General features: G+C 35.8%; 2 protein-coding genes across 19 annotated transcripts in view; one reads left to right on the top strand and one right to left on the bottom strand.

Annotated features, from left to right (window-relative positions):
- LRRTM3 (leucine rich repeat transmembrane neuronal 3) overlaps nt 1–12064 on the top strand; it is an 85551-nt gene extending 73487 nt beyond the window's left edge. For 2 of the 3 annotated variants that reach the window (XM_068687757.1, XM_068687756.1), the window contains one exon: nt 11179–12064. In XM_068687757.1, the coding sequence (XP_068543858.1) occupies nt 11179–11388 (210 nt within the window). In that variant the 3' untranslated portion in view covers nt 11389–12064. The remainder of the gene's footprint in view (nt 1–11178) is intronic. The other variant, XM_068687758.1, reaches the window with a different exon arrangement.
- The window catches only part of CTNNA3 (catenin alpha 3), a 477233-nt gene that overhangs the window by 333685 nt on the left and 119103 nt on the right, over nt 1–24445 (bottom strand). The window contains exon 8 of one of the 16 annotated variants that reach the window (XR_011098148.1): nt 15096–15188. The exons of 14 other annotated variants lie outside the window; for them this stretch is intronic. Coding sequence is in view for 1 of the 2 variants with exons in the window: in XM_068687741.1 (XP_068543842.1) it covers nt 15096–15104 (9 nt within the window). In the remaining variant the exon portion in view is untranslated. Of the gene's footprint in view, nt 1–15095; nt 15189–24445 lie in introns of those variants that run through there. One more of the 16 variants, XM_068687741.1, reaches the window with a different exon arrangement.

Below are 24445 nucleotides of genomic sequence, written 5' to 3'. Positions count from 1 at the left end.
GCTTCTCTTACAGCACACTGTCTATGCTGCCTTGCTTACTGGATTTTTCCTTAAAATCTGCCACAGTAACCATCACAGCATTTAAGAGTGAAAAGGATGATGAACAACCCGGCTATCAGCAATATGCCATTTTATGCTTTGACTGTTTGTGTTGGATTTGAGAAGAATGATATTAAATTGGCTCAATAATGCTTTCCTGCCTACAAAATTCTTAGTCCTCCTTTGAAGAATTGTTTAATCAGGGGTAGATATACAAACATCCAGCCTACCTGAGTGCCACACAAATACCTTAGGAGCAGTGCAACTGATGCACATGGTATAAATATTTTTTACAAGTGCAAATATTAATACTTCTTATCCATATAAATAATCCAGTATATACTGTTTGGGAATACATCAAAGCTTTTTCTCTCCACAATTATACAGTGACAAATACGGTATGAAGGCCAGTTAAACACACTCACAGAGGGAAAGGAGCTTAAAAAAATAAAATTGCTTCATTAGCACAAATACTAAATAATAAGGGCATATCTTAATTAAAGAAAACAAATACTATATTGCTACTACTGTCCATTACATCAGAAAATAACAATTTTGTATTTGTCAAGTAAACACAGTGAACTTTTTAAGATCCTTTACTAAGAACTGAAAGAATCACATGTACCATGCTCCGCATCCATGAGATATATGTTGAAAAAGCTCTTGGTTTTTAAGCTGCATCCAATATCAGCATTCTATTACAAAATCATTCTGTTTTTAAAAAGCATCTCTTTCTTTAATTTACTAAAATAATTACACAGAGCTTATTCACTAATGTATGTAGTTGTAAATACTTCACTCAAATCAGTTTTAGGAAATTACAGTGTTTTGTAGAAATATACAAAGCACTGCTCATTTTATAGTAATTTCTAAAAACCAAGTCTGTTAGCAGCATTTTATTTGCATATTAAATACAATTTTTCCTCTATTTTTAAAGCATGTATTAAATTCTATTGACGTAAGTTGCCAGGTAGAAATCCTACTTTTGGTTTAACTTCTGTGTTTTGGGTTGTTTTTCCCAATACCCTTTACGAAGTCTCTCTAAGCGGGTACATCAATTTGCCTACCAGTAACAAAGAAAGAGGACTTCATTCCCTTCAGGGACAGCCTCTGCCAAAGTGCACTAGCTTTTTGGCACCATTCAAAAGGTTTTTTAAGATACATGAAGCTGCCTTTGTTCAAACAATTTGAAAAGGGCAATGTGCTGGTTATTTAACTAAAGTATAACAGTAACTATAGGGAGAACCAGTATTTTGCCTGTTTTAGTTGTTCTTTGAATAGACAGATGATGATCCAATTCCTTCCACTCCTCACTTGTAAAGTATCGTTGGGCAACACGATCCAACCTCCCAGAACAAGGACTCTTCCCTAGTAGCTGTCTTTTTTCATGACCTGTATACACCTTGTTATCGCCCCCTCAACTTTTTGTGATGCCCTGGCATTAGCCGACCCTAATGCACAGCTGCAGATCACCACTGACAGCATTAACTTCTTTGCAGCTAAGCAAGTTTCTCCTAGCTCCTCCTTTTTCAGCAAAGCAAAGCTACCTAAGAGCAATAACAACAGAAAAAAAAAAAAAAGAAAAAAAAAAGGCTATCCTTCTATTAGGCATATAAGAAAACACACAAGCATGTGTTTGGAGGGGAAAAGGGAAGACAGGAAAGATGGGAATTCTGTAATTCTGTGCTGTATGTACTAACTTTTCCACTGAGAATACAGGTGTTACATACTACAAAACATTTTTAAAATAAAACACTTCTTACAATAAACAAACCATTTAAGCGTCAACAAATGTTTGAATTCCAAATGAACCTGTATCTTCCAAAAAATTTAAGGATAACACCAAACTGAGCACTTGAAGACATCATTTGGATTTGAGGCAGGTACTTGCAGAGACTTTGGAATCAAACAATTACTGAAAGGATTAAAGCAGTCTTAGTATGGGTCTTCTGTCTCTGACAGGTAAATCTGGATTAGTCATTGAAATACTATTTCTCATATCATAAGCTGATGCAAGCTATGAATTTAAGTTATAACTTTTAATTTTATTTATTAATTTGAGAATACTGTGCACCGGGGAACACTGCTCTGGTTAAGATGTACAAAGAGGAATTTGTATCACAGATCAAAGACCCACAGTTAACACAATGATTTTTCATAAGCAGTTTCCTACATCCGAAGAGACATTTTCATTATGTCTTTTAAATGAATCGGTACATGTCATACCTCAGTGTGCTTTGACCAGCCTCAAGCACCGACAAGAATTGCCTCAGAAAACAACAAACAGTACAAAGAGGCATCAGAGAAGGGTAAGGTGCTGCTTCACTGCTTCTATTTTGTTTGCTAGTTTCAACCTATCTTGCACACCTCCTAAAGGGCCTGAGACTTGAGATTTCACTAACTAGGTATATTCATGAGTTCATATCACCGAACACTGAATGGCTCAGCATTACTGAAAATCAGCTGAGAGAGAGAAATCGAACTGGGAGAGTAAATAAGGTTTCTTCATTGCTCTCAGTAGCAGTGCAAGTTCTCTTCCCATCAGAGCTTTTGACCCTGACATCTCTTAGCTCACAACAATCCAATTTATACAAACAGAAGAATAACAACATGGATGTCACATCAGTGCAGTCTAACAGGCCAGTTGCAACTGCATGCAACAGTTGGCACGTTCAGACTTTGGGCACTATGAAACTGTTTAAATATCAAGGCTAACAGTTCACACTCAAAATATAAAACAGTAATTGGTGGTTTCACTGTGAGTTTGTCTCAGCACCACCAGCCCTTCCTGGATCCTTTCCTGTAGTCAGGAAAAGATAAGTTGGCACTTACAGAAAGAGGGTTTTAGGGCACCTTACTAAAAAGGTAGCCCAAGAGAGAAGAACATGAAGAAAAGTAAAGGTGAATAAAACAATAGACTAATGGCAGCAAACAACAATGTAACAGGAAGATGGGAGAGGTTATACAAAATACGGGTAATAAGGATGTTCCCTCTTGAAGAGGGAAAAAGAGAGAAAATATTCAAATAAGAAGTAAAAAAATGGGGTAATTGTTGAGAGATAACAGTGGAGAGAGAGAAAGGGTAAAGAAGAAAAAGGAATACATTTGCATCTTCACTATTACCAAGTTTCCTGATTATTTTCTATTAGAGCTGTAAGAAGATTAGTAACTCATCTTCAAGAAGTAAACAATAAGCTAAAGATTATATTAACAAAAATATCCTATTCTTAAGGTTGGTTTATGACTTCTTCGGCATCTGACTCCTTGCTCTGCATATTTCATCTTCTGGTTTCTTTGGTCTTATGTATTTCTGCTGCTGTTTAATTTCTCTGCAAACAAGCCTGATGAAAAGTAATGAGATTGCCTGTCACAGCACTAAGGGGATATTAAAATTGCTCGTTACATTAAAATAATTAGAGAAGAATAAAGAAAATTAGATGACATTAATCATACTCTACACAAGCCTATCCAGTATATGAGAACCTAACCTTTGAAGAATGGGGCCCTTGAAAAAAAATATATTTCTGCCTTATAAAGAGTCCAACTATCAACCATAACAATCACGCTTAATGAAAATGTGTAAATATAGCTGTAGTCTGTGCTGTAACTGCTTAGATATAGCTGCTCTTCAGCGATTTTTGCTCATTAAGAGAAATACCACAGAATACCACATGCAGACCTTTCTATCCACAGAGCTTTGCTAAACAAAAACTCTTCCCTTTGGTTTCTGCAAGATGTCCTCCATGACCAGGCCCTAGGGTATTTAATTAATTCTCTAACTGTTCACTACAGGCACACTAAAGTTTAACTAAGCCTGGCTAGCAAACATTTTCAAAAACTTAATTGTAACACATTGTTTCCTCAACTTTATCATACAATGGGTTTTTGCTTGCTTGTTTTGTTGTTATTTTACAAAAATATCCAAAAAGAAAAGGTGTAATATAAACAAAATGAATCTCAGAGCAGCTTGTTGGTTCCTTTCATTCAGCTTCCTTTCCCTCTACATGTAAGAAGAGCATCTAATTTTCTTTTTAGTGTTCTGGAAATTTCAGAGAAGGTTCAGAGAAGGGAAAGAGCTGCACTGACCTCCTTTAACGCTCATCCTGAAGAATCACAAGCTAACGTGTATCATACAGACACATTTACCTACATATGGGTGGCTTGCAAATTTATTTTTCTTCAGCCTTCCTTACAAAATGTGTTATCTACTTTTTAAAGCTGTCTTCTTCATACGATTTTATTCATGTACACTCTTCCTATTTTAAGATTGTCTAACTACTGTTAACTTACAAACTGTAACTGAAATCCAGTATGATGGTCAGATTCTCTAAGTGCAGCTAATTTTACTAAGACAAAAATAGTTAGTTTTTTCTATATGTAACAAATGCTTGCTACCAATTACTTTGAACTGGATCTATAATTTATCCAGCATCTAAAGTAAAAGCTTTATCTGTGTTGATTTATTTTTAGTCCCACAAAGTTCAGAGCTGTCTTTTTGAAATAGTTCAGTAATTATGCTTTCAACAGACCCTATCAGTAACTACCAAGTTTTTTTATACAAATTAAAAACAAATCAAAAAGCTAAAATGATTAGAGATTAAGAGAGATGGATCTAATTGTATTAACATTTTTAGAAGTAATTTAGGACAATATACACTTAATTATTAAATATCATGAAGCATATTTCAGACCATACATCAAGTGAAAGGATACATTTTTACTGATAATCACACATGCTGAAACCTACTCCCTAATTCTCTTTTCTATGGGAGATGTTGAAGGATTATTATTTAAAAACTAAAAAAGTCTGCTACTGATGGGGATTAAAGCAAAAGAACAAAACAAATAAAGAAAAAGCCTCAAAAATGCAGTGCAACTATTTGCCTTGTCAGGTAGGCTAATATTTAGAACATACACATTTTTGAAAATTAACAGCTAACATTAATGTCTAACTAAAATCAAATTTAGTACATATTGCTTTCAAAGCCAAGCAAGCAATTAAAGCTAATCAAGTCTCAAGTTGTTCACATCCCACGAATGTCACTTTCTTTACAGGAAGGAAAGAGATGAAGCAAATGTCACCCTGTTCAAATTTTGAGAAAATTCACAACATGCAAGACAGAACATCCAGCAACTAGGAAACCACAAACTATTTCTTATTCTGAACCCTAATGAATGGAATTAGAATAAAAAATAAAACCTCATTAGTTGTTCTTCCTTTTTCCAACCTTCTACTACTACCTTAAAATAGAAAGAAAGGGGCCAAACTCTACAGCAGCTGTTATCAACTGTTCATTTTGGCACTTCAAAAACTGGTAAAGGTCATTTTTGAAACCAGTATATTCGGCTTGTTGATTATATTTTCCCTATTCCTTCTACTTTAAGATACCAAATACACATTGATAGGACTAGTAAAAATTGTCATGCTTTCTCATGGAACCCAACAGAGGGAACCCTGCACCCTCTCTGATCCCAACAAAAAACAAACAAACCAACACAAATCACCAACACACTTCCCTTTACGTGTCAAACATTCAACACAACACTTTAAAGTAACAACCATTTTTTTCAAGGTGATTTTTATATTTGATTTCTATCACCACTGTCGTCTCCCTGGGAATGTGCTGCAACACAAATTACTCAAAATTCATGTTAAATATTGAACAGGTAACGAAATACTACCGGTGGACTGTAATTCTATTCATGTGCTTTCTGAAGTTTTCTTTAGGTGCTGTTTTTTTTTTGTTTGTTTGTTTTTGTTTTTTTTTTTTCTGTGGGGTTGTTGATTTTATTTTATTCGTATCAGTGTAAATGCAAGGCATTCAGCCACAAGCACAGCAAGTAAAGCCTGGAAACGGCAGCTATTTCAATAGGAGGTTTGAAATAACATGGTTCTTATATTGCCATGGAGACAACCGGTCCTCATGTTCAATGTGACTGAATGCTTGGTTTAAAAAGCTTGGAATACAGATAGATACAGTGATACAGACCTCCCATCTGTCCCTTGCTTCTTCATTCTTGTCTTTCTCTGATAGAAGTACAGTTACTTCACGTTTGATCTAGCATGACGGAGGAGATTGGGTACAAAATAGATGCATAGCTATATGTTTGGATTCTGCTGCATTATTTCCCACCATGTGGGACCCCAAGTTAGGTAACCAAAGACTAACAAGTTAGAATACAAAGATTACCAAACCCAAGCAGAACACATGAAGCATGTTACTACTGGACCTTATTGCCCAGATTTAGTGCGGAGAAGGAAATTATAGCAAAAGCAAGCGTTTTTGAAAAACAGACAGTATATTGGAAGTATATACAACATTGGGAGAAAACTGCCCTTGAATAGAAAGCACAATTCTTCTTCACTGAGGGGGCATTAACTTAATGTCTGTGTGAACAACAAACGCGCTATTTGATGAAAACTATTATGATCATTTTGCACTTTCCGTAGGTTTTTAATTACAGCCTGAACTGAGTTGGAATTAATTTTGAGAGAAGCAAAAAAAAACTTGCAAATACCTTCTCCCTTTGCGTTTCCTTCACTGGCGCAACTCCTCCCTGCCACTCACAAGTAAAGCCGGCCAAGTTAATGCCGATGCCTCGTGACATTTCTTGCCGAAGTTTTGACCAGTTGATCTAACAACACCTGCCCTTTCCCAGGCCTTTAGAGCCTGGGCTTTGAAAGGTTGATGTATGCAGATGCAAGTTCTAAAGAACAACCACCTAAGAAATGTATAAATTATTTCTACTTTAAAGAAAACCAAGATGTTTAAAAGTGACTAGCAGTTCTGCAGGCATCCATTGTCAGCTCTTTAGAGGGACCAGAAGTTGCTTCACAGGAAGGCCCCTTCACAGCATATGCAAGCACCACCACCAAAAAGGAACTTCTGCTAACATCCCCCCCAGCTGAAGTACATTTTGTCAGAGGAGCTAGGAGGATCTAACTGTGAAACCATGACTCTCTCAAATTGGCTGTAACAGGTTTATCTATGCCTTTAACAGAAGCTTGAGTTTCATTTTCTCCCTTTGTTTCATGGCACAGCACTTTTAAGTAAATACTTCCTTGAAGAAGCAGACGGTGAAAGCAATTGGCTCTTTCCATAACAACACATACCAGACAGCTCTAGGGTTTTCACAGAAAGCCACTGCATATGCTACTTAAGAGATAAAATAAGGGACTTGTCAAATGCAATACATGCCTAAATCACAGAGAGGATTTAAATGCAGGTGTGCAGGGGCAGGACAGTGGGTGGAAGGTACAGGACAATCTTGCTGCTGCCCTGGGATAAGACTCCTTAGGTAACAGGGGCTCAGCTTCCAGGAGAAGCCCTCTAAGAAGTCTGAATGAATATTCTGGTTAGTTCTTGTATAACTACCAAGAAAGCAGGACCCTGCCAGTACTTCAAATACTCTAAGACCTGCCCAGGACACAGAAAACAGAGTAAAATGTTAGGAAGGGTGTGTGGCCTATCTCAGATAGGCATTACAATCCCCTGCAGTGCTTAATATGAAAACAGAAAGGCACCTATAGAGGACTATATGGAAGATAGGTAGACAGGAAAATCTCGGCAACTGTGCCTACAGCCTTTTGTGCGAGGTAGAAATGGAAGATAAAACCATGGCTCAAGATAGAAGATGCACAGATTAGAAATACAGAAAAAGAGGTAAATGCTTCTAACCATGCTGAAGACAAGATCCTAATGAAGTTTGGATTAGGCAAGTTGGGACGTTAAGAGGGGGCTGCGAAAGTGGAGGTGGAAAAACAACATACAATGTGACAACTCACTTGCAAGTGAGCGAGGTGGTGCGAAACAGATATTTACAGAAAAATAAAGACAACTGGGAAATAGTGAATATCATTAATATTCACTATTAATATTAATAGTAAATATCATTAAAAAGAGTTCAGTGATGCTTTGCTGAGGACAGCATTCAATAATGAGGTTCACAGGTATGAGAAATAGGAGAGAAACTAGGATTTCTGGAGGAAAAGGCAGACAGAAATGGCCCTCACTTTCCAATTCAAAGACAGAATTCAGGTTAAGATTCATGGAAGAGACAATTTAGGTAAGGTTTCCTAAACATGTTAATTATAATTTATTATATTCTATTCCCTATCTAATAAACCTGAGGTGTTTTATTCCTCTAAAGCCTTTTTTGTTTTACATGCTGAGGAAGCCAAAAATAGTACTACTAAAAATTTAACCACCAATAAATTTAAATAATATGAAAAAAAATCACACAAAAAAAAAGTGAATGAAAAAATATCAGGTTGGAGTTTTACTTGAAATAATAGCCATTTTCACAGTGGTCATGAATAAGGCTTTAATTTTGACTCATGCCACTAAAACCTGTATGATTTTACAAGGGTTTGTTACAATTATTTACTTACTGAAGCTGATGGCAAACCTCCACTAATTTTGATATGAAACATGAATGTGCTGATGCACATCCGAAACATATAACCATATGCTGACACATTATATTCCCATGCCTGTGTTGTAATGACATTCCTACATTTTCAGAGCTCTGTATTATGACTCCATCACTTCTATTACTTCCAGCTTTCAGTTCATTTTATTCTTATATTTCGCTGTGGAGCCTGGTTTACTTCGTGGTTTGTTTTTTTTTTTTTTTTTTTTATTCCTCCCTCCTGTTCATGACCTGTGTTTTTTCAGCTCCCTCTCTCTGCCATCTTCACAGATGGAGATCCTTTACCCTATCATATTTTCCCATGCCTACATTCTTGACTGCAGATTTGTGGGTATGCCCTTATCACTTCAGTTTCCAAGCCTCCATTTCCAAGGTTCTGTGACTTAGTCATGAAATCCCCCAAGCAGCTTTGAACACCACATATGCATTAAATTTTACAAAATACCAAAATCCTGAGGCTGAAAATATTGCCTCTAAGTCTAAATACAATAAATTGAGAAAAAAATAGCAATTTTTTTTCTTATGAAAGCCAAGCCAAGGTCAGGCAATCAGATAAAAACACAGCCACGACACCAGAAGCTTAATAAATTCTGTATGTCTTTGCTAGAACCTTTCCATCTTTGCTAACTGCCAAGATACTCATCTGTAGCTAGAAGCATTCCCATCTCCAATCAGTTTACATCTGTTTAGTAGCAAATATACTTCTGCAATCTGGATAAAATAATCTGTTTCCTGCAGACCTTCATAATTGCTAGAGAGAAGCAGGAACCAAATTGTGAAAAAAAAAAAAAAAGGAAAAAAAAAAAAAAACACAACTCCCACACAGCACCTTCCTTTTTAATCTGTGGTCTCTTTTCCTTTCAAGTTCCAGAGAGGATCAAAACACAAATGTGAAATCATCAACATCCCAAACACGGGATTAAATTCTTGTCAGGACTGACTATAATGATTATTTATTTATTTATTTATTTATTTAAATCTGTTTTTCTACACAGCTTTGAAACTGTAACCTTTTAGCTGTATTTTCTATGTAAAACAAGTCTAAAGTTTTAGACTTCCTTACCAGATAAGATATAAGGTTTGGAACTCTTTTTCCCCATCACTGTACAGAAATTTAATACCATACAATGAAATTCAGCTTGCAGAACAGATGCTCCCCTGAATAGTAATTGCAATTTTAAAGCTTCTGAACTGTAAATCTGAGATAAGCCTAGGCTTTTTGGATGCTCACCTAATCTAAACCTGAACTCCAAACAACCTGAAGCTCACACACCGCTAGTAATGAAACAATGCAGAGTTTTTTACTCTACAACTGCTGTCAAAGAGATGAGACCTAACATCACAAATGCTATGGTCTTACTGATTTACATTATTTGAAATAACAACTCTAAGGAAGATGAGGTTTATAGAGAAAGAACTTTTCCCAAGACATTTACGACTATCAGAACGGGAATAGAGAAATGCACAGGAAATATAGACAGGGATGTTCCTTGTCTAATTACCATGCCACGAGGGTTGACATCTCTGTTCCAGAGCTATGACCAGGGAGACCTAAAGTGATCCAGTGCAGCCAGACAACAGTAAAGCAGCAGCTGGTAGCAGCCTCTCGTGATGTTTACAAATGAGCTGTGGTATGAACTGGAGCATCCAAGAAGTTTTCTTCCACAAATACTTACACTGAACAAAACACTACAGATGGTCAGATCCTGACCTGCCCAGGAAAAAGACAGAAGGGGGTGGGGAATACACTGCTACACTGTTAAGGATGGAAAAAAGATGCAACAAGAGAGGAGGAGTAGGTAAGAAGAAAGAGTATGGAAAAATTTATAACAGACCTGAATATCAAAAATTACCTACAGGAGAGGATTTTGCATTCTACTCAAGTACTTTTTTCACCGTTTGATTCTCTTTATATATATAAGAATACATCTAAACGTAGAAATACATATAATTCAAAGTCTGAATTTGTTTCATGTATGATTCAAAAGCATATTGTAGATAATTCTATGCTGAAATGTGCTCAAAACCCAAAGAAAACAGTCAAAAATAATTTAGCAACTTTTCAGCCTAAAGCATTTGAACTAAACCTACAATAGAAAAGCTTCCAGCTATCACAGCCTAATGGTGGATGAAGCTATCACCCACCACGGTGCTTCTTTTACCACAGGCTGCTAGATTCCATGTTTATGCTACAATAGGAAATGTGCTGATCTGTGGGTATTTCCCAGGAGACCAAAGATATTGCACCCACTGATACATTCAAGCAAGATACACATTTAAACTTCAAAATCCATTTAAATTTCATTTGAAATATTGCATTTAACCCCAACTGAGTCACTCTTTCTCCTCCCTGATAGACTGATTTTATCAGAGGCTAATTATGTTCTAAAGATGGCGTTCAATCGCATCTTAATACAAACCTGACTCCTTTACAGCACTCGCACACACTAGCACATTTGTAGTCCTATGCCACAAGATCAAAGGTGGTAGTTGTTGGACTTAGAACAATTTAGGAAAGACCAGGGTTTGGGTGGGGTGGAGGGATTAGAGTGAGCGGTATAAGGAAATGATTTTTTTACATGCAGCACTGTATGTGGTTTTAGCCAGTGTTTTTAGATAGCTCATTTCCTTAACATCAAATTCTTGCAAGAAGGTTTGGATTATGCCTTGGCAACTGGCTCGTTTTCATCTTTCTTTTTCCCCCAGATTCCGCTGGCTATGAACGTGTCAACATTTCTTGCCTATGATCAGCCCACGATAAGTTACTGTGGAGTACATCATGAACTGCTTGCTCACAAGGCTTACGACTCAAATGCCCGGGAAGAAACAGTGGAAACACACCTAGAAACTGATCTGGATCTGAGCACAATAACAACAGCAGCACGAATCAAGGAACACAGTCAGCAGCTGGCTTAACTGATGTTTGTTTTTTTTTTTGTGGTAGTGGTGATTTATTTTTTTTCCTGTAGCAGAGGCTGCAACCAAATTCTATGTAACATTACTGACAGAAATGAGAAGACATAATAATATGGATTCTAGGATCCCTGTTCAATTTAAAAAAGAACCACAACAATTAATTGTTTCAAGTCTACAATTTGTAATTAGTTAAGTTGTGCAGTATTTTTTGACTTCAGAGTATGACCCTTGAAGTGAATCTTTTTTCAAACCTCATCCTACCTACCTGTATAAACTGTACAGATGTAATGTATTTTTCATATTGTAAAGTTTCAATTACCAAGAACAGCTGGTATGTACAGTACCATAATTTAATTACATCTTACAAGTTTCAGTTTCTAAAGTTTTAAATTAACAAAAGTTATTTCTTGTGTTATTCAGTTACTCTGTTTTGTAGGGATCGTTTTGTTACTGCTTTTGTGCCCAGAAAACTTTAATCTAAAATTCTGTCCTTTGCAGAATATGCACCATTTTTACCATGTTTAAAGTGTAGAATTTTATCTACTTGTTCCAGAAGTAATATATTAACCAAAAGGAGGGTTTAACTACTCAGACTTCTAAGAAATTCTTGAAATACATAGCCAAGTTTTCTTATAAATGAAAATCAAAAAAAAAAAAAAATTATATTCACAGTTTTCCTCAGACTTGCCTGTTGCCTTGAAAAACAGCCTGATTTTAAATCAGAAAAATGTAATGATGAACAGATGTATTTTAACAACAAAGTTTATGTATGCAACTGTTAACCAACACTGATGAAGTTTTGTAAAGCCCCGCTGTTCTGCAAGACAACATGAACAGGAGGCTTCAATAGGCAGCTGTCTTCACAAAATCTGCTCTGAAAGCATAGCCTGCCAAACCAGGCATTTGTATTTCATTTTAAAGATAAAAGGGCCAAAACCCACTTCTGTCAAAGACAGTTGCTGACAGATGTGGCAACAGAAATAAGCCCTCAAAGTTATATTAGTGCTAGAATGTAAAATGTTACTCAAAAGCAAGAAACTTCTACCTTGCTGGAAATTATAGCTATTTGGACCAAATGGTAAAGGTTAATAGTCCTTTAACGTGTTGCATCTAGCTAAGAAAAAAAATCTTCAGCCACAAATGTAGTATGAAGTCTTTAACAATTACTACATTGCTTATTTGTCTACCATTTAGTATTGAAGCATTCTTATATCCCATTCATCGGTTTTAAATCTTCAAGACTTCTCAATACTGTATGAGAATTACTTTTATAACACTACCCTCAATTTGTAATCATAAAAGATTACAGAAATTAGAAACATAGTATACCATACTGACTGGGTGAAATATCAAAGGGAACAGAAGCCTTCCAAAATACAGGAGAAAAGTTTCATATGGTGAAGCAACTTTTTTATAATAAAGAGAAATTATATAACCACAATCTATTTTTCTGAATGTTTATCCCACCGTATTTTCATGTAGCTTCAAAGCAGAAGACTGAAATTTAAAAATACAATTCAACTGTTTGTACAAAATATAAAGCAACTATAATGAAGGATAACTTCAAAATACTGTTAACAAATTAATCTACATTCACTATCTTTTAAGTGGAAACAGTGTCAAAACAGAATACATTGTACTGTTTATTTATTTAGCATCTTAGATTTTGTAACATATTTTGCATAAATTATTTGTTATTCAAAACATTACTCGTCTTTTTAAGACTCATCTTAAGCCTCCACATTTCAGTTTCTTATATCTTTACTATGTGGGTTCTTGAATTACTGGTCATCTTCTACAGCTCTGGAATTTTACTATGCACAGTTTGAAAATACATTTTGCTAACTATAAAATGAAAGCAAAAATGCAGCCATCATTCTGGAGTCGAGTGACATTTGTACTGCAGGAAAAAGTTAACTGCTTCCTTTCAAAGCTATTTTAAGGTTCAATGTTTAGCCATTCTAGTCATGATTGAAGGCTGAAGTTCTTAGACTCAAATGCCATCCTTTCAAGAGATTATTTCAGTTACTCTTACTCTGCCCTTCCTTATTTTCACTTTGACCGACTGCCCTCTAATATTTACGGTGTGTGAATGGGGTTCTGCCATTGATGTAATTACTCAAAACACACTGGTGCTCAAAGGCTCCAAGTACTTCCAGTTTATGGAGAACTATATGATAGGAATATTTTCCATATTAGACACTCCAATCAACTTAGAGCTATCAATTTTCTTGATAAAAGCATGAAAAATATTTTCTTATGCCAAGACAGAATCTTTTTGATAAAACTGGGTAAAGAAGCACAACTAGGTACACACATTCACGTAACACAAATGTTTCTCTTTTCGTTACTTTCCCTCAACAACGAAGCATTCATTAATGACTGTGGTTTGTCTTGGACCTCTCCTGAAACACTTGTTGTTTTAGACCAGTATATCAATAAGAGGCTGGTAGAAAACAGGGTGACAGAAGTAGGAGCAATTTTGCACCCCACAGCTCTGCTGTATTAGCGCTATCAATTTCAGGCTCTCTAACCCAGCTGGGCCACTCTTTGACCTCAACTATTTCTCTCCAGTGCTCTGACAGACAGACACAGCATCCCTGGGCTTAAATCACAGAATATCGAGTCAAAAGGGACACACAAGGATCACTGAGTCCAACTCCTGGCTCTGCACAGGACCACTTAAAACTCAGACCATGTGTCTGAGAGCATTGCCCAAATCCTTCTTGAACTTGGACAGGCTCGGTGCCATGACCACTGCCCTGAGGAGCCTGTCCCAGTGCCCGACCACCCTCTGGGTGCAGAACCTTCCCCTAATCCCCAGCCTGACCCTCCACTGTCCCAGCTCCATGCCGTTCCCTTGGGTCCTGTTGCTGTCCCCAGAGAGCAGAGCTCAGCACCTACCCCTCCGCTCCCCTTGCGAGGCAGCTGCAGGCCGCCATGAGGCCTCCCCTCATCTCCTCTTCTCAAAGCTGAACGAACTAAGTGAAAGACGGAGAATATCCACCCCAACATGGAGAGTTAAAACATGCATTTCTGTAAGCATCACTGGATACCATTTTTTTCATGGACAGCATCAATTTGAAACTTGCTATTCTCAGCAAGACGTATGTCTACAAGGACATTAGATGACAGGTAGGTACCTTCCCTAAATTCTATTAAAGAAAAATAATCTGCATAAAGCTAACCCAGATAAGCACTTACTCTTTAGGTCCTACTTTAGGTGTATGCACGTTGGCTTTCCAAGAGATTATTGCCAGCTATATGCTGACTCAAAGCACACAGAAATACTAAATCCTTCAGTTACGCAGTCTACACAAAGACCCATCATATGTAGAAAAAAAGAACAGTGCTATAAGCTATAAATTTGCAAGAAGAATGCAGGCTGAACCTGTAGGTGTAGGGTCAAATATTTATTTACAGAAGGCCGCTTTCATGTAATATTTCCCTTTGAAATAAGATGCATAAAACAGAAATAGAGGTAGCTAACAGTATCAATCTCAGTCAAGTGATACCACCAGACCTTGGTAAAGCATTTTATCAAGAGAACTAGGCAAACTTACTATGCTTGAAAAATACAAACTGACGAATAGTGTAACCTCTATCAATCAATAAATAATAATAGTAAAAAAAAAAAAAAAAAAAAAAAAAAAAAAAAAAAAAAAAAACAGCCAATTTTCAACATAAATCAACAAGCAACAACTTACACCATCCATCAGTGGACTGTGGTTGTGAAGCAGTTTACCAGGCTGAAACACCTACTAGGAAGTTGAGTGCAAGTATCTGAAATTTGGTCCTACCTGAGGAATAAGGTATAGATGAAGATTTATGATTAATCTGACAGATTATCACATCTTGAGACCTAAATACATGTTAAGTACATGTTAAGTATATTAAAAAAAATACAAACCAAAGTAACATCAACACAAAAAAAGCAAATGGCCATTTCAATTAAAAAGTGATCAAAATGTGCAGTATAAGTCTTTGTACACACTATGCAAGGGACCAGGGGGCTACCATAAACAAATAATAGTAATAATAATATATATATACACAGTTTATAGTGATACAAGTATACATATAGATATAGTGTATGTACATATATATATACACACACATATATATATATATATTTGACAGCATACAACAATCTCTTTACACTTTATCTATTACTGTTATTTCCAATCCTCAGACTGGACAAGAGAACAGAAATTATGCAAAAACTGAAACACGAATGGAAAAAGAAGTCTACAAGTGCACCACCACGGACAAGAAAAATAAAGCCAGGATTCCAGTACCAAAGGAATTTGCTTTATTAGTAATGTAGCTACTCAAATATTGTTAATGTAAACAAATGACACAATCACATATAGTGTCAAATACAAACTGCTCTACTTACCTCCCAACTGGTCTAGCAGAAATACCTTTACTGAAAAGGTAAACTTTGAAACATCGAAGAGTAGCCCTGGTTTCCAGAAGTTTTGATAACTTAAACATCCTTGACAACTGCTGAGATATGAATCAAGTTGGTTCTCTCCAAAAGGCTAGCAACCACTCAGTAGTTTACTGGTTATCAGCTGAATATAAATTGAAACCAGTAACATGATTTAAGAGGTTATTTTCAATATATCATTGTAACTTCTTGGAAGACTGTTTTTTTCTCTTTGTAACACAGCACCTAATGAAAAATTTTAGTCTGATCTTTAAACATAATGACAAAATAAATCCAGCACATCTCTCCCTATTTTCAGGAGCAAAGCATAAATATCTGCAAAAGAACATAATAATGGTTCTACACAGTCACATCAAAGGTACCTCAAGGCCTGATAAGCTGTCTTCAACAGCAGCTAGAAGATGAAGTCCAAGGAAGAACTAAAGAATTATGCAAGCACACTGCAGTGTTTCCCCAGAATGCCCTCCTCAGACACTAACAATTTGTAGGCCAGGGTCACGTAGGGCTAAAGGTAGCGTGTTAGTAAGTCCTTCGGTGAGTCTTTTGAGTCCCCTTGAAGCCACGTGCATAAGTCCTACAGAAAGTAAATTTACTTTGACAAGAAAAAAGTCACCTCTTTTCTTTGTTCTAGCAATGAATGATAGAGTAGCATAATAAAAATATTTTTCACTTCCATTTCTGACCAAGAAATATGATTGTCATGTAATTAGTAATGACAAACTGATGACTTCCAGGTAGTTTGAATAACATCTATCCGGCCATCTAAAGCATAGATGTTATCTGATACCCTATAGATTTAATTACAGATTTCCTGCTGGGAGTTAGTTAAAACTGAGATTCAGCTCACCAGAAAGCAGAATAATTTTTCAGCTTTCTCAAGTCCGTCAAAATGGTAAATGAACAAACTAAAAAACTTTCTCACAAAGTACTGCAGAACAATTTTCAACACAGAAATACATACGTGAACCTCTCATTCTATATGGGTTTGACTGTACAATCCGTACGTAAAGCAGATGCTCACTAAACGTCTAAGAAAATCTTGAACATTTAAGTGAATTAATAGTACTATCCTAACATAACAAGGCCAAATTCCATTCTCCTGCTCTAATTACAGAACCTGATTAATTTTAATTATAAAGTTTCAGAATAAATCAACTTGAACATCATCAGAGTTCATGATTAATGTAATTTTAATGAACACCTAAGGAATTAACATTTTGCCACTGGAACCTTGCTAAGAATTTTTATGTGGAGCTGAAGTGCAACATGTACAACTGTGAAAATCCCACATGGCACAGAGCTTTGAGTCTACTTTATCAACATCAATTTTGTATGTAAATAAATCATTCTTAAAACTGTCTCTTTAGATGGCTAGCTACAACGGAGCACCTTCTGTGTAACAGGAAATGGCTCTGCAACATGGAACTCATTATGCCCAGTCCTGTCCCATTAAAGACCTAATACACTCGTAATCATGGACACTTCAAAGTATCACCCCCACCTACAGCCACGATGCATGTAATGGTGGTAATTTACAAGTGAGTGTTAATTAATGTTTCATTAATATAGAATTTCTTGGGATCAACATCACAGCCTTATTAATGTCAAATGACCTAAACAGAATGAATGTTATTGTAAGGAACACTGAAGGAAATGAAAATGTTCAGTTACATAAGAACAGTTTTTCCAGCTTTCAGAGGGTACTTTTCACTTTGTATTTTTTAAGAAACAGACTTTATGGTGGATGCAATTCAGCAATAGCTCTATCTACAATCTAATCCGAAAGTAATTGCACCAATGAAATACATTTCAAAGTCAAATAATTCAGGCTTTCTATATACTAATTCTGTGCTTCTTAGAGAACAAAAACTCACCAGCTAGGGATGAGAACATTCATAAATAACAAATGATGTGTCCCTCCAGCACTATGTACTTCCATAATTTCAGTAGTTTTATAAAAAGTGTGTTATAAATGAGGCAGGAAAAGACACTAACTGAACCATTAGTATTGGACACATTTTTTTTTCATTTGTCCATTCAAATGAAATATTAAAACTGATTTATTTTTCTAGTAATGAGGATGCACTTGTCTTCTACCTTTTGCTGTTGCTAACTTTATCTTTACATGTAAAGAACCTATAACTCACATGATAAGTCTAGACTTCAATAGAAGAAAAGGCCTTATTTTAATTTTCAGGAAGGGAAAAATACACTTATCAATGGTATAATTAAATAAATAATTAAGATTCAGGAATTGGATTTTTTTTTTTCCTTGTCTAATGCTGAAGCATTATTTAGACACTTTTTTTTTTTTTCCTTACTCTTCTGCATTTTGCCTCTTTCTCCAAGTTCTTACTGTCACAACTGAGAATGCAATAAATAAAAAACTATTTGGGCTGAGGCACCGGAGTTAAAACGAAGTGTTAAATACCTTTCAGGTATCAACTTCCAGAACTGAAGAGGTTTGCTGCCTACTGAGCACACACTACAGCTTGTCTGACTCGAGTGCCTTTTACTTCACTACTAGATCCTGCAAATATAAACTGAAATATGCTAACGTTGTCACATGCAAACAAAAATCAAGTTTTTCTTTCTACCACAACACAAGTCGGGAGGGGTTTTTATATGTATTTACACACTAAAACCTTAAATACATATGAATAACAGATCTCAGCAGAAAGTGTTCTAACTCCACTTTCATCGAGACAAAAAGAATGTTTTAAAAGGAACTGAAAGGGGTGAAGATGATGTCTGCCCTATCTAAAAGTAAAATCAACTTTACTGTGATAGATGCTTCTGTAATTTCTTTTGAAATCTCCAGTATCTTGAGTTTGGAACATGGAATCTCCATCCATGTTCACACTTAACTGCTCTTCTGCTTAAGACATTTTTCCTTATGCCTAACCTGAATCTTCCTGACTTCAATGTAAGCTTTATTGGTTCTCACATCCACACTGACAAGAGAAAACAAATTAATCCTTTTCTCTTCACAAGCAGCTTTTCAGTATTGGCTTACTCTTTTCCCTTAATTTGTTTTCCAAACGACTGTAATTGCTACTTGCACACTTTGTAGGTTTACACCCAGATGTCCCAGCTGTATCAATAAAGACTGTACAGGTTATACGACTGACTGAAAGTCTCACGATGATCTAACGAAAGAAAGCAGGATATTTTCCCAAATTTCAAGCTTTCAAAAAGACAGATACAGTGCATGTGAAATGACCAACACAATTTTTAGAACTTTTTTTTAATGATAAATAGGAATGGAGTTAGTGAAGCTAAGCATTGTTGATTTAATTTTTATTTCCATTTTTAATAAGTTATAATTCCTAAGAATTACGCAATAGTCTTATCTACTCTCTAGCTTAAATGCTGCAATTTCTAAGCTACTCTTTCCCTGAAGCTTTCTGCGATATTTCTGTAGAAGACCCCTTGAACCTGCAAGGAATTGTGCTGAAGGTAACTGGTCCCAAACAAGCATAAGATCTGCTTCTGTTCTGCACTGCAGGATCAATCTCATCATTCGAATTTCAAGTGACAAGTGTAATGTAAATTGCTGCCTGACTCCTTGGCACTTGTTCTTTCTTTTATTCTCTACCTGTGTGCATTTTGGCTCAGGATTTTTGAACTTCCACCTCTTCTTTAGCAAAAGAAACACAGGATTACAAAGTTATTTCAGATGATTTACACTAACTTACATTCTAAGATTGCTTCGTGTAATATGCAAAAATCTTATTAAAAATCAAACCATTTTTACAGAAAGAACAAATTAATTTCTGCTTTCAGAAGTAAGCATTAATGGCCTATTGAAAGATTTCGTGGTTTAGATTTTCTTTTACAAAATTTCAGGTGAGGCAGTTGTGAAGAGACAATCCTCATACCACAAAAATCCAACAGTTACTGGAATAAGACACTCATATTGATAGCTAAAACTTGAAATGCAGATTTAAATGCAGAAATAATTGCATGTCACTTCTGAGAAGAGATGTAAAGAAAGTGGATATAAGCATTTTGGATGCAACTAAATTATGTTGCAGGAACAAAATACTTGTTCTAAAAAAATGATATGGAGCTAACACAGAAGGTATTTAAGGGTGGGTTTTAAAAGGAGGTACAGGCTGATAAAGTGCTACATAAGAAAGAAATGGGAAGGATTAAATTTCAGTTTAGACTGAAGACACAGAAGTAATCAACCTGATCATGAAACAGACTTCTGCTTTCCTTGCAAATGAAAAACATTTTATTTCCAGTTTTTGTAGTATTAACTAACTTTTGTGTATCTGAGTAATCAGAAGGACAGCATCCAAATGTAAATCATTCAGAGTGGTAAAGCTGGCCTTATAGACGTGAACTGGGAGGAGTGACTGAGCACAGGGAAAAAGCAGACATTGCCACCATACACAAACATGTAGATCTCAATTTTCTAACTGATTCGGAAGAGAAATAAACATATCAAAGTTTCTTTGTTAAAAATCAGTTGTTATTTCTATTGACCTGTTTCATCTAAAAGTTTAGGGAAACACAGAGAAATGAAAAATAAATTGAAGACAGAATTACTAAAAAAAGGTTTTGAAAATGTAAGTTCACAGAAGTATCGCTCATATGAAAATTAATCCAAATACAAGGGACAGTGAGCATATATAATGCTGCCTATCAAAAGCAGTCAGAGGGCTGCTATGCTTTAACAGCATACATGTGTTCTCCCATTAGCCACACAGTTTTCAAGACTAAGTGATAAAGGTAACCTTGGAAAATAATTAAAAAATTAAGCAAACATTATAAAAGGTAAACCTTTGACTTGCAGCATCAACTAGACAACTAAGCTGAAATCCTGCGAGTTGCTCCTTTCCTAAGTGTAATGTGTGACAGACAGAGCTGAAGAGATAAATAAGGAAACCAGCAATTAAGAATGAGAATGAACAGTGCTAACTACCAATAACAACTCTTGAGATCCACACAGCTATTACTCAGGCAGAAAAGCAATAATCTCCTTTAAAGCTGTCCAAAAATGAATCAGCATTTCACTGAAAAACATATCCGTCTATGCCAAGAACTTCAGGAAATACATCCAACTAGGTAAAAAAAAAAAAAAAATCATTCTATCTAAAGAGAAGGGGTGGAACAATATCCAAAAATGAGGAAAGATAGGAGAGAAAACAGTAAGAGAAGCATACAAAAAAGTTGAACAAAAAGATCCAGCCATGAATAACTATAAAGAACCTGACAACACTACATTATCTGGCCAGTATGGTAACAGATTAATATGAACAAATAAGCAGGAAAAGTGACAATGGGAAGGCCCAGATTAAACTGCTCATTTACAATGATCAGATGTCTTCCCCCTCTGGGGGAAGAGTAGTGAACACGGTGACATCTAGATTCAACACATTTTTACTGCCATGGCAGATGAGGTAGACAAGTTGAGTACGATGCTACGTTACATCAGAAGGATAGGACAGTAGCACCTTGAAGACACTACTATGGGAACTGATGGTATCTTTTCAGCTTGAATACTTCATTCTGTTTGGACACCTTGAAGTACATACATCTGTTTTCTTCCAAAAAAAAAAAAAAACTAAAATCTTCTACCTTTAGTCAAAGCACACAGGAAAAGGTAAAATACTCTGCTCCCAAAATTCATATAAAAATAATAGCTTTGCAGTCAGATATACTTTATTTAAGGATGATGAAGCAGACTTCGTGGGTTGCAGAACCTTATAAATCTTTTCTGATTTCTTTTGGGGTAGAGGGAAAAGGGGAACCATTCAAGGAAAAGATGATAGATTACATTTGCCTGTGAGTAATAAGGCTTCTTACAAGGACAAACAGCATAGACTCTGAGTGGTTACACACAGTTTGAGGCCAAAAGAGACATACAGTCTCATTATGGTCAGAAATTTCATCAGCAACAAAACGTTGATAAAAAATGAATGAGGAAAACAGGATGAATTCACAACATTTTATGCAACTTTTCTCTTTTACTAGTTTGCTTAGCTTAAACACTGGGTCAAGCCTAAATTTCTTCTATACTGTGCAGAAGTAATGCAATTCCTTCAGCTTCAGCAGGAATTCTTCTGTCTTGCAGCATGAATATCAGCAGAAAAAGAAAATAGAAAAATGGCATAGAGGAAATGTGAAAACATCAAAGAGAGCACTATTCATATAAACAAGGGACAGTAACAAGACTTTTTTAAAAATAATAGGAAGTATATTTTTTGAAGAAAGTATAAGACATCGCAATAAACATGGGTGTCTTTCAATGTAGGCAACAATAAAATGCATGATTTTCAGCACAAACCACACTCTTGAAAAAGCAGAAAAGACTCCTTAAAGAAAATTACACAGAACTGAGCTTAAGTACTTGAAACAAGATGACTGTCTGTCTCCACTAATGTTAGTCAAAGTTCCACCATTGGCTTCAGCAGATTGGACCTTTAAAAGTAATGGGATTTTGGCCCTTTTACGGTTGAGTTTAAGCAGAAGAGATAAGAATGAGTGTTTTATGTTTGAAATAGTTTGAGACAGGCAATGGCCTGTCTCACATGGACCAAGCACACTATGAGGTACTTGTCTGCGAACACCTGAGATTTTTCCTATACTTTGAAAGCATATCTGATGAGAGGGAAACTCATTCCTTTTCATACTGAAAGAACCAATTCATCAAGACAGATATTTAAAAACTTTTAATTAATGAGTCACTGAGAAGATGCTATTAGGAGCCGCAGGAGACTGGTCCCCTCTTGGCCAGAACTGAAATGGAGCCTTCTCTATGTCCTCCTTATGGGAAACAAAAAGGCTTTAACTCACTAAAGCTATGCTTTATCGCAACACAATGCCAAAAGACTGAAAACTCTGTCCTGCTGGATAAAAGATACAAAGAGTCGAAGTGTCAGTTAGCCAATCCTATACCCTGCTCATCATGTACCCTTTCCTTTAAGCTGGTGATCAAGCTAAGTATTCTCATTGATTTTTTTTTTTTTTTTTTGAAATGCAAAAAGTGTATCTAAACCCCACCAGATCCTGAGAAAACAGGATCTTCTTTCTCTGAAGTCTCCTCCAAGAGATCCTCAGTTCCCAGCTCAGGAAACTCCTGACCTTTATCTCAGCTGAGCATGCTCAACCATGCTCAAAGGAAGTGTATTCTTCATTCCTTCAGGAAAGCTTCACCTGAACAAGAGGTTACAGAGGCCAAAAAAGGAAAGTAAGCAACCTTTCCCCCTGCCTTGAGCCAAAATATAACATACAGTAACAGTCAGTAAATAGTAAACAATCAAACAGCAAAAATGATACCATCAATCACATCATCCCAGAACAACAGGAGTCACAGCTTATATAATAGTCCATAGATCAAAAGTGTCAGAATAAGTTAATTTTTCTTTTTTGTACTTTTAGGAACTTGAGGCTATTTTTGCAGTTGCTTTATGTATTACATCAGCACAAGCCAACAAGATATTGAATGAGAATTCATTAGCAGCTGGTCAACTGTAAACAGTCCATCAATCATTTTATTTCCTTACTGTCGGCAATTTTAATTTCAACTCTGAAAAAAAACTTGTGCTTTAAACTGTGAAATATATCACATAAAATAGTGACATTTGATAGTATATTTTCAGATTCTCAGACCAATTGGGAAAAAGCCATTTCAATACATAATGAAGCTATTCTTCCTTTATAGCCAAAACTCATGTAAAATTAAAAAAAAAAAAGCTTCTTCAAGTTGAGCAGATGAATGAACTACAGTCTATTCCAGAATAAACCCATCAGTTTGTGCCTAAAGCTCCAGTAAAAATTCTGAAAGAATTGCAAAGCTCCCTTATGTCTTAAAATTACATGATATCTGCCCAAAAAGAAGCAAATACAAAGTTGTCTTACATTCCAGTCTGTCATACATCAACCATTAACTATATAGGTACCTTTCATCTGAAACCCAGAATAGGTAGGTCCATAAGTGCCTTGTTACCCCATTTTTTAAAATAGCATAATACCAAGTGCATACAGAATACACTGAGAGCAGAAACATTTAACAGCACGCCCACCCATCACAAGGTCTGTCAAGCTGGCTGCTTCTCTGCTGAAGCTGTTAGCAAAGTTTCATCTGCCTGGCAAAACACTAGGTAAATCAGTCCTCCCAGAGACAAAAGAAAGCCAAGCAGTGTTATTACCTCTGGCATAAAAACAGTAAGAACAGGGATTCTGACATTTCTTAAAGTATATTAATATTAAACATAACATTAAGTACTAACAGCAACGTTAAATATTAAATACTACTATTTATTGCATTTTACACTAACACCGGTAAATTATTGTGAATTTCTGCCATAGAACCAAATACAAGCAATATTTTCTTTATCGCTGAGTTGTTGTTTTTACAGTGCATAGCAGCTTTCTTCAGAAAAAAAGATAATATGAAAGAATAGCTCAGTTATTACACAAATGTAATATTTCATTTTAATCTTGTACAGCAAAATTCCAATCTTTTCTTTCTTGTATTTAAGTTCCAGCTCATGAACAGATCATAGGATATAAAATTGTTAAGTAGATTCTAAAGTACTAAATTTAGATAAATCTTTCTAAGGTAGTTATAAATTTGATAGGGTAAAAATT

The sequence above is a fragment of the Anas acuta genome, chromosome 7 (genome assembly GCF_963932015.1).
Source record: "Anas acuta chromosome 7, bAnaAcu1.1, whole genome shotgun sequence".
Classification (NCBI taxonomy): domain Eukaryota; kingdom Metazoa; phylum Chordata; class Aves; order Anseriformes; family Anatidae; genus Anas; species Anas acuta.
Note: the sequence above shows the minus strand (reverse complement) of the source record. Positions and strands in the feature narration are given on the sequence as shown.